This window comes from Amblyomma maculatum, chromosome 3, assembly GCF_055883805.1.
Source record: "Amblyomma maculatum isolate TAMU_Amacu chromosome 3, ASM5588380v1, whole genome shotgun sequence".
NCBI classification, from domain to species: Eukaryota; Metazoa; Arthropoda; class Arachnida; order Ixodida; family Ixodidae; genus Amblyomma; species Amblyomma maculatum.
In genome coordinates, this window is record NC_139346.1 from 173044353 (window position 1) to 173055213 (window position 10861).

Here is a 10861-nt window from a genome sequence, read left to right on the forward strand (position 1 = left end):
AAATTATATTTCCACAAAGTAGGTGTGAAGCTTGAATAACCTCTCTTTTTACGTTCCAGTGTACTGCACTTTTCTCATGGTTCAATATGGTATAGGGTGGCATCGGTATAAATTCAGAGACCGCTGAGCTGGTCTTGTATATGAATTACTTGACGTTGGACAGAAACATTGGTAAAGGATTCAAAACCCCTTCCAACCAACACCAAAGGGTCAGAAAGAGATCGCCGCGATTGAATTAATTCATAAACCTTTATTCATGAGGATGACCTGAGGTCTATAGGGGAAGGGGGTGGGCTAGGTGAGGTTGAGGGTGCCGGACTCCGACATGAAGTCTAGCAGAGCACTAAGCTTGCGCTTGGCGTTGGTATTGGATGCTGTCCAGTCTACGTAAGTCTGAATATGGTGAGCAGATGTGCAGCGGGCGCGGAAGCCAGCCGTGCCAGGACAGGTCCAGATCAAGTGCTGCAGGTCAACGCAGTCAGCAGGGCAGTTGGGGCAGCTGACCTTGGTTCGGCGCCATTGACTGAGGATGTCCGATGTGTACGCTGCACCGGCTCGCGCCTTGTGAGTTAGAACTTGGGCAGGACGAGAGGCCGGAATGAATCAGAGGAGTAATATCGGGGAGAAGGTCCCGCAACAAACCCCTCCGCTCATGTTTAAGCCGCGTGATGACAGAAGCCGGTATAATGAAGGAGACCGGAGAACAGTAAGGGTGGTCCGAGGGTGCCATTGAATAGCGCGCGGCTGTCGTAATTTGCTACCTTGACGACAGAAGGAGCCACAGCGCTTCAACTCGCATACGACATTTAAAAAATAGGACGTGCTCGGTCCGAAGAGACTAAGCTTTATTGAAAACACTAGACACTGTTTCATGCTTGTTGATGAAGAACTCTTTTTATATGTTTTTGTTCGCCTTGGCAACACAAGCGTCATCATAAATGCATCTCCAAGTGCTGCAATTGTGCGCGCACTCACAACTAATCAATGACTAGTTTTCTACTTTTCGTATGCATTGCATCGATGGCTGAGCTTTGCGCTATTTTTCCCGTTATTTCGTTTTGAGTCTCAAAATACCTACACGTTTGATACCAAAGCCTCCGAACCAAATTTCCTGTTGGCTATCAACCATGATGTACGGGGGCACCTACTGATAACATGAAAAAGTAAATCAGGAAATGATTTGTCAAAACTTACAGCCCCAGGTGCCAATGCCCAATTTCCCGACATAAGCCTATTGTGAAAGCCAGCAAGCAGCAGTGTAGGCACCAAGTGAGTAGAAGGGCTCTTCTTGCAAAAAAAAAAAGGGAATAGAAATATAAACCGTTAATGCCTTCGGTGGTGTAGGCGTTGCGAGCCTTATTTTCGAACTTTTTCTGGGAATCTACAACGTACCTTGTTGTATGACGTTTAGAAGCATGTGAAATATGCCTCTCTTATATCCCTGTCACACGGCCGACTCGGAACTACCTTGAACTTCCTTGGTCTAAAGGGGCACAAGGGAGTCGCAGGGAGTTTCGCCTTAAAGGAGTTGTCCCCGTGTCACACGGCTTGCAACGAGCTTCTCAGAGCAGCCAACAGGGGGCCATTAGGCGCTGTTTATTTTGCACAAAGATATAAAAAATAATGTCCAAAACAAACTGAAATATTTTTATACTACTATTTTCCTCGCAAAATGCAATTAGCTTTAGTCATATCAATATAAAAGAACACACATTTGCTGAAAACAACGACCATGCTCTAAACATAGCCATTTTTTCCGCTCTGCTGGACACCATGCGCGGCGTTGTGCAATACGTGCTACCGCCGTAATTGACTGCGTACTGCGTTCGTAATTTTCTGTTTCTGTTCTAGTCGTTCTCCGTAGTCGTTTAGGTCTAGTGATAACCATATCGTGCTATGTTCTGCCCCACCGTATTTGCGTTTTGAACAGTTTGCGCGTGTTTGGTGCCCCAACCGCCCCAACATGAGTGACGAGACTGAACACGTGAGGAAGAAGTGCGAGATCGCCTTCGCTATGGCAGTGATTTCGTCGATGGAAATCGAGGTTCAAGCAGCTGCGGATAGGGTACGTTCGATTAGACAACAGCTCTTGATCTGCCACGACACGCTCATTGCAGTGTCTTCATCCCCACGCCGTGCACGGAGGCAAGTTTGGGCTTACCATCGCGATGGACGATGGTTTGAAAATACACTGCCCAACTTGGGAGAACAGAGTTTCAAACAATCGTTTCGGGTGTCGGAGACGACTATCAAGTATATAGTGGATTCCTGCCGCCCCCTAATGGAGCGACAAGCGACGAACATGCGGGAGGCCGTCTCAATTGAGAAGCGTGTCGCCGTGGGCCTGTATAAACTTTGTTCATCCGCTGAAGACAGAACAATCGCACATTTGTTTGACTTAGGAAGATCAACTGTGAACACTATATACAGGGAATTCTGTGAGACTGTTGTGGAAGTGCTAGAAGAACAGTGGGTGAAAATGATGTCTGCTGGTGACATCGCGGACCATATCCGTGAATTCCAAGCCGTCTGTGGGTTCCCGCAAGCAGTGGGCGCACTGGACGGCTGCCATCTTCCAGTTTCCCCACCGAAAAATCATGCCAGTGATTATTATAACTATAAGGGCTGGTAAGTATGCAAATAATGAGGAGAGTGTTAATGCTCGCTAATATATGTTGCATGAAGTATTTGCCCCTACACGTAATAGAATATGCACTCACAAGATGTATTGTGCACTACTGCAGTGGTATTCTGATTTTAAAGAACATTTGCCGTATAGTCATGCTTGGCTATAAAATATATGTATGCACATCTAAAGCAAAAGTGTATTTGATACGGTTATGAATTTAAATCTGTGTTGTCATACATCATATTTAAACAGTGTTGCTATGGCAAACCACCACAAGTGCAGCTGATTACCTTGGTACGTGATGTGAATAATTGCATTTTAACTTCCTGGTTTGTCACTTTGTGCAAGTCTGGGCATTGTCACGGAAGCACATTTGATGAGCATGCATTCGTCAAATCATGTCTGCCATTTGTCATGATGGCTCTGCCTGTGGTGGACCTGTTTGCAGCCATCACAGTGGACCACGCACAGTAATTGGTTACACACTTACTGAACTATTTATTGTTGTTGTGTGTTGTGTTTTATGGCGCATAAGCATCTAAGGCTATCATGCGCCAAACACATGATGAGATCTGCTGTCCATGCAGCAGATGGTAATATGGTAATTAAAACTCATAATTTGTTAAGAAGGTTGGCATCTTTTAGGAACATAAAAACGCATGATATATTAACAAGAGCATTTTCTCCTATGAGTAGGCTAGGGTGAAGAGGAATATATTCTGAATAAAATATTGGAAAATGCTTCTTTCTTAGTTCTTCTAGCTTTGTACAGGAATATAAAATGTGATTAATTGTGATAGTTTCTCCGCAAAGGTCGCATGTTGGTATTTCCTCTTTTCTAAGAATATAACCATGTGTAAGGTGTGTATGTCCAATACGGAGGCGACATAAAATGACTTCAGTGAATCGTTCTTGGTGTGTGCATGACTTCCATTCAGATATGACAGCTTTTACTAGGTGTAGCTTATTATTTTCTTCATTATTCCATTTAGACTGCCATCTATCTCTTAGCTTAGATTGCATTAACTTGACTGCTTCTTTGTAGGGAACGTGCACTTTCTTCATTTCTATATGTCGAGCTTGTGCAGCGCATATATCAGCGCTTTCATTTCCATCAATTCCTATGTGACTCGGAACCCAACAAAGCTTTACAGTATGTCCCTGGGTTGTGGCTGTTTTTATGCTGTGTATGATGTCACCAATAAGCGATTTGCCTGCATTTTTATGATTATATGCTGTTAGTATGCTCAAAGAATCAGTGTAAATGACACTATTCTCTATGTTTTCAATTTTAATTTTTTCTAGGGCCATGAGGACTGCATAACACTCGGCAGTGAAAATGGATGCACACTGTGGTAGCCGTACTGTTCTATTCCAATTGTTTTGGACCACTGCGCTTCCGACGTATTGTGCAGATTTTGAACCATCTGTATAGAATGCCACATATTCTCTGTACTTTTCACTTAGGGCTAAAAATTCCTGCAATATGTGTTCATGTGGTGTTTGGTTTTTCTGGAATTGGTTTAATGTGAAGTCACATACAGACGGCAGGCAGTACCATGGTGGAAGTGGATCAGGTTTTCGGGTAATATTAGGTAATGAGTCTATTAAGTCTAAAACTTGACATTTCTCTTCAAAGCGGAGCAGAAGTGGTTTTATTTTTTGAGGCTTGTTTATGAACAGTGTTTGAGACTGGCACTTTGTAACTATTGGGTAACAGATATGGTTTGGCAGTGAACGGATCTTTAAAATGTATGAGCATGTGAGCATGTTTCTTCGGCTTGTAAGAGATGGTTCATTGATTTCTACATATAAGCTGTTTATGGGGGATGTCCTGTATGCACCAGTTGAAATACGCAAGCCTGAATTGTGTACGGAGTCCAGTCGTTTTAAATATGACGGCCTTGCAGATCCATATATTATGCAGCCATAATCTAAACATGAGCGAACCACAGAGCGGTAAATTTTTAAAAGACATGCTCTGTCAGATCCCCAGTGTTTATGTGAAAGGACTTTCAATATATTGAGAGATTTCGAAGCTTTCTTTTTTAGGTTGTTTATGTGGGGAAGGAATGAAAGCTTTCTGTCAAAAGTTAGCCCTAGAAATTTATGTTCGTGCTTTACAGGTAGCTTAACATCATTAAGGTGGATGGTGGGATCAATGTGCAGTCCTCTTCTGAGAGAGAACAAAACAACTACCGACTTTTGAGTAGAAAACCTGAAGCCATTCCTATCTGCCCACGTTGCCAGTCTATTTACTGTGAGCTGTATTTGCCTCTCACATGTTGACACATTGGAGGATGTACATGCAATCTGAAGGTCGTCTACATAGACAGAGTACATAACGGATTTTGGGATTATTTTTGCTATACTGTTAATTTTTACTATAAACAGAGTAGTACTTAAAATACATCCTTGAGGCACACCATTTTCTTGTATGAAGGTTTTAGAAAGGGTAGAACCGAGACGTACTTTAAATGAGCGTTGAGAGAGAAAGTCGCTTATACATTTTAGCATCCTGCCGCGAATGCCAAGCTCTCCCAAATCACGCAGGATCCCAAACCTCCACGTGGTGTCATAGGCTTTTTCGAGGTCAAAAAATACGGCAAGGCAATGCTGTTTATGGATAAAGGCTTCTCGGATAGTATTTTCCAGTCGGACAAGGTGATCAATAGTTGAACATGTTTTTTTGTAGCCGCACTGATGGGTATCAAGAAGTTTCCGGGATTCAAGAACAAACATGAGCCTTGTATTTACAATGCTTTCAAAAGCTTTTGCAAGGCAGCTCGTCAGGGCTATTGGCCTATAACTGCCTGGGGAGTCCGGGGGCTTCCCAGGCTTTAAGAGAGGTACTATAACGGCTGTCTTCCAGGCTTCTGGTATTGTTCCAGATATCCATATTTTATTAAAAAATTTCAATAATGCATCTACTGACAATGGAGTCAAATGAGTAAGCATTTCATAATGTATTTCATCTGGTCCTGGTGCAGTTTGTTTGCCGGCATTTAATACTCTAGTTATTTCTTCAAGTGTAATTAAACAGTTAAACGGTTCATTTGTGCCTCCAGCTATTGGGAGTCTTTGTTTTTCAGCTGTTGTTTTATACTTTATAAAGGAATGTGTATAGTGTGCCGAACTAGAGATTGTAGCGAAATGTTCCCCCAATATGTTTGCTTGTTCTTCTACACTCGTTTGTGTACCAGGAGTTGTTAAAAGCGGAATCGTGAAAGGATAGTATTTGCCGTCTAGTTTATTAACCTGCTCCCACATTTTTTTAGATGTGGTTGAGCTATTTATTGATGACACATAATTTTGCCATGAGGCTTTTTCAGCTTCGCGGCGAATGCACCGTGCTTTAGCCCTGGCCTTTTTGAAAGTTATAAGGTGCTCATGTGTGGGGTATCTCCGGAATATTCCCCAAGCTTTATTTTGTTTTCTTTTTGCCTCTTTGCACTCTTGTGTATACCACACTTTATGGTTTTGCTGTACAGTTCCCGAGGACTGTGGAATAGCTAGGTGTGCTGCAGCAATAATACAAGCTGTAATCTCTTCATTCAGCTCATCTATGCTGAGATTTTCTGAAAAAACTTTTATGAGGTCAGCTTTGGACTGGAAAAGTGTCCAATCTGCCAGTTGAAGTTTCCATCGCCGTGGTTTGGTTAGAGTGATGGATGGTGAGGATGTTAGACTTATTATGACAGGTAAATGATCACTTCCATATGGGTTGTCGAGAACGTCCCATTTAAAATCGGTGAAAATTGATGGTGAACAAAATGATAGATCTAAGCAGCTCATTTTTCCTAAGCTTGGGGAGCAATATGTTTGTTTACCTGTATTCAGGAGGCAGACGTTGTTGCACAGCAAAAAATCTTCTAAAATACGTCCTCTACTGTCTGTTTGCTCACTCCCCCAAAAGGAGGAGTGTGCATTAAAATCTCCAACTAAAATATATGGTTCAGGTAACTGTTGTAAAAGTTCCTCTAAATCGTGAAGGGTAACAATGACATGAGGTTGAAGGTAGACAGAACATATTGTGATTGTTTTATAATGAACAACAGTAACTGCAACAGCTTCGAAATTAGTTTTAAGATGGACTTCTCGCGTTGCAATACTGCTCTGCACAACAATAGCAACGCCTCCGGAGAGGCGACCTGCTTGTTCTCTGTCACATCGAAACACTTTGTGCTTTTTAAAAATTTTTTTTTGTTGAGGTCCCAGATTGGTCTCTTGTAGGCATAGGACCACAGGGGACAGTGAATTTAAAAGGTATGTTATATCATTGTAGTTTCTTAAAAGTCCTCTACAGTTCCAATGGACTAAGAACGCCATTTTATATGAGGAAGGTAGAGAGACTAAGTTTTTTCTGGCCCGGTGATTCGGGCCTTTTCTTTTCTAGTTCGCTCCAAGGAGCTCCGTCGCCTGTCAGATGTTGACGGCCCCGGACGGTCGTCCTTTGTTGTGTCCATTGCGTCTTCGGACGTGCTGGACGACTGTGCAGACTGCACAGACACATTTGTGGTAGATCTCGCCGTTACTGGAGAGACCTTGGGGCCAGCTGACCTAGAGGCCCGCGCAGCCTGCTTTGGGTGTGGTGGAGCAGCCCCAGCTACTTCCACCGGGGACGTAGAGGTCCCTGCCTTAGGTGCACCGTGTGTCACCTGGGCAGGTTCCAAGGACTGCTGTGACGCCGCCCCCTTTTGCGTCACAACAGAATAAGTTGGGGTGTGAGTGGACGTGAGTTTCTTACGTGCTTCCCTGTAAGTGAGGTTTTCTTTGACTTTTAGTGTGATGATATCTTTCTCTTGTTTCCATGTTGGACAGGTTCGTGAGTAAGCAGCGTGGCTGCCCTCACAGTTGATGCAAAGATGCGTTTCGGATTCACAGTTCTCAGCGGGATGCTCGTGGGAGGCACACTTCGCACATGTAAGTTGGCCTCGGCAAGTCTGTGAGCCGTGGCCATACCTTTGGCATTTGAAACAGCGGCGCGGGTTAGGTATGTATGGTTTCAGTTTTATCTTCGTGTACCCTACCTCCACAGCCTCGGGCAGTGTGCTCGATTCGAAGGTAAGGACTAAGTGCCTGGTCGGTATCTCTTTGTTATCCCGTCTGATTTTAATTCTGAACACATTGATGACATTTTGTTCTCTTAATCCTTCAAGGAGTTCTTCTTCACTTAGGTACTTTAGGTCGTCATCTGAAATGACTCCCCTCACCATGTTTAGAGAGCGGTGTTTGGTGACATTAACTGGGCATTCCCCAAAGCTGGTTACTGTTGGGAGTTTTTCATTCTGATGATGGTACATAATTTCCAAGAGAAGGTCGCCATTTGGAAGTTTTTTGACATTGTATCCTTGGCCTATTGCTTCAGTCAATGTCTTGGTCACGACAAAAGGAGATATTTGCCTAGCTGTTTTTTGAGGGTCTTCACTGTGCACCACGTGGAAGCGTGGGAATCTGTTTGCATTCTTTAGAAAGAAGTTTGCAGTTTCATCGGTCCGTCCCCTTTTTCGGGAACGATCATTGGAGAGCAAAGAAGAAGCCATACAGTAAGTTTTTGTTCAGCCGGGGTGGCGGCCACCCACCATGGAGCCCAACGAGGGGACGGGACAGGAACTCGCAAAGCAGTCCTGCCCACGCCAGCCATACACCCCGACTATAACCAAATATGGCATAACGCAGGGTGGTTAGCCACACAAGGTTAACCCTCGCCGCCTGGAAGTAGGAAGAAACGAAGAAGGTAAGAGAAGACAGGACAGTTGTAAGAGAGGGGATAGGAAAGTGAAAGATGGAGGGGAGGACAGGAAAAGGCGACTGCCGATTTCCCCCGGGTGGGTCAGCCCGGAGGTGCCGTCTGTGGGAAGCGTGGGCCAAAGTGGTGTGTTGCCTCCGCCGAGGGGCCTTAAAGGTCCAAACACTCGGCATCGGCTCAACCACCAGGATCCCCTTTTCCCCAGACACGGCGATGCCACGCACGGCTAAGCGTGGGTGCTCGGGGTCCGTGGTGTCGCACAGTACACGCAAACATCTGCTTTAGCAGATGCCCCCTGCGGGGTGAACTATTTATGGAATAATTGTTGCTGTTTACTACTCATGCCTGCCCTGCAACAAATCAAGAAATGCCGGGCATGTTTCATGATCCTCATCACAAATTTGCTTGCACAGGCTTGTATGAAACGTTTAAGCTTCTGTAGAACAGATTTTCATAGAGACAGTGGCCTTTAATATGAGGAAAGCATCACAGTTATATGAGACAGCCCGAAATTATAGCTGAAAATAACAAATAAGATATGAGCCTGTCATCAAAACTCTCAAATGGCAAGGCTTTGCATTGTTTGAATGTGCTTACTGCCTTTATAAAGTCGTTGTGCTTGTATGTTTGACAACTGACTGTGAGGTCAATTTTATGCCCACCCTAGCAGATCAGATTCTATCAAGCACCGCAATACAACATTTCATTGCTACATAGGGCAGTGAGAGCGGCCTGCTTCGAGTAGTGTGAGAGAGGTCGATTTACAGCGCGAAGATCAGCCGCATGGCAAACCGTAAGCAGCAGCTTGAAGACGAAGCTACACTCCCATCCCTTCCTAAATAAAGGCTTCTTTCATTCATTCATTTCCAGGTACAGCGTCATCCTCCTTGCTGTAGTAGATCACAAGTACCGGTTTCGGTACGTCAACGTCGGCTCCCCGGGTAGATGCCACGACTCTCATGTGCTCCAGAGCTCAACATTGCCAAGAATAATTGAAGGACCATCATTTATGCGCCCAAGCCTCACTGTTGGAGGAACTGACGTGCCGCCGCTGATCTTGTGCGACCAGGCATTCCCCCTAACACCTAACCTGATGAAACCATTTCCTCGTGGAAACACCGAAGCAGAGCTAACATTTAATTACCAGCTTTCCAAATCTAGAAGGATAGTTGAAAATGCCTTTGGAAGACTGAAAGCACGCTTCAGATACGTGATGAAGCGGATGGAGTGCAAGGTAAAGAATGTGCCAGTTCTTGTGCGTGCATGTAGTGTGCTCAACAACATTTGTGAACATTTCAACGACCCAATATTACCACAGTGGATGAACGAAGCTCAGCAGCTTGACTTGGTGAATCCGCAACCAACGCGTTCTACGGACATGGAAGTTGCAAGTGGAAAAGAGGTGCGAGCTGCTCTTGTTCGGTATTTCGAGCAAGCTGGAGTGCACTAAATAAAGCCAATACTTCACAGTGAAAGCAGACACTCATTGTTTATTCAAAAATTCTCCCAGCAGGTCCACTAGCTTTTCTTGTGCTTTGACTTGCCTCTCTCTGAGCGTGCATTCATGCCTTGAGGCTTCATCAAGCGCTAAGATGAGCCGTCGCTGATTTTCAAGGAGTGAATCCTGGAACTTTTCTTGTGGGGAGACCCTTTTTCTTTTCCTTGAATAGCTTTCCTGGGCAGTACAACTTCTGTTTTGTTCTGACTGTGGGGAAGCTGCCACAGGTGATGACATGTCTTCGGGATCCATGTTTTCCTGATCCGTGAAGGGCTGTTGTGAAAAGCTGGCCAGATCATCGTGTGATGGTGATGGCGGGCTAGTTGTCTCCATGTTCAAAATAATCTAAATATATATATATATATATATATATATATATATATATATATATATATATATATATATATATATATATATATATATATATATATATATATTAAAAAAACGCGCGCTATACTGCTACAATTTTTTTTGTTCTGCCTAATGATGCTGCGAAAGCAGAAAGAAAATGCGTCCCACCTGTTCAACCGTCTCATCCGGAAACCGCACACTTTCTTGAACAAGTGAGCGGTCATTTACTGGCAGACTGCCTAAAATTCTGTGGAGTTCTCTAAAGAACACCCACGTTGTTGCTCCCGCGCCCGTTGTGTTACCACGTGCCTCTTTCCTGAAAACAAGGATTCACATTGAATTCACAGCACGAGGTAAATTAGTTCCCACTACAGCATTATGACAAATCACTCGTGCTTCATATCAGTCAACATACTTCGCTCATATGTGCATACGATCGCCACTGTCGATCATCATGGTGACAAACTGAACACTGGATGCTAGTAGACGAATGTTAAGCGCACATTTTGCTATTATCAGGTACGGAAAATAACAGCACACCATCTGTTTATCATTTTCAACTCTCGGGATCTGAAAACAACAGACCATTTGCTTCTTGCCTTCACCATTGTCAACTCCCTTCTCTGAATGGTAT

The 10861-nt window shown here is 44.1% G+C and overlaps 1 protein-coding gene across 1 annotated transcript; it reads left to right on the top strand.

Annotated features, from left to right (window-relative positions):
• The first annotated feature begins 1507 nt into the window (after positions 1 to 1507).
• On the top strand, positions 1508 to 9917 carry LOC146196966 (uncharacterized). The gene is made up of 2 exons (XM_084598679.1): positions 1508 to 2628; positions 9249 to 9917. The coding sequence occupies exons 1-2, from the start codon at positions 1964 to 1966 to the stop codon at positions 9826 to 9828; spliced, it is 1245 nt and encodes a 414-aa protein (XP_084454805.1). The 5' UTR covers positions 1508 to 1963; the 3' UTR covers positions 9829 to 9917.
• The last annotated feature ends 944 nt before the right edge of the window (positions 9918 to 10861 follow it).

What these genes read in the sequence shown, in the direction of transcription:
- LOC146196966 (XM_084598679.1), top strand. Translation starts at nt 1,964, where the DNA reads ATGAGTGACGAGACTGAACACGTGAGGAAGAAGTGCGAGATCGCCTTC. An exon ending in TATTATAACTATAAGGGCTG is followed by an intron (nt 2,629 to 9,248) that starts GTAAGTATGCAA and finishes ATTCATTTCCAG; the next exon opens with GTACAGCGTCATCCTCCTTG.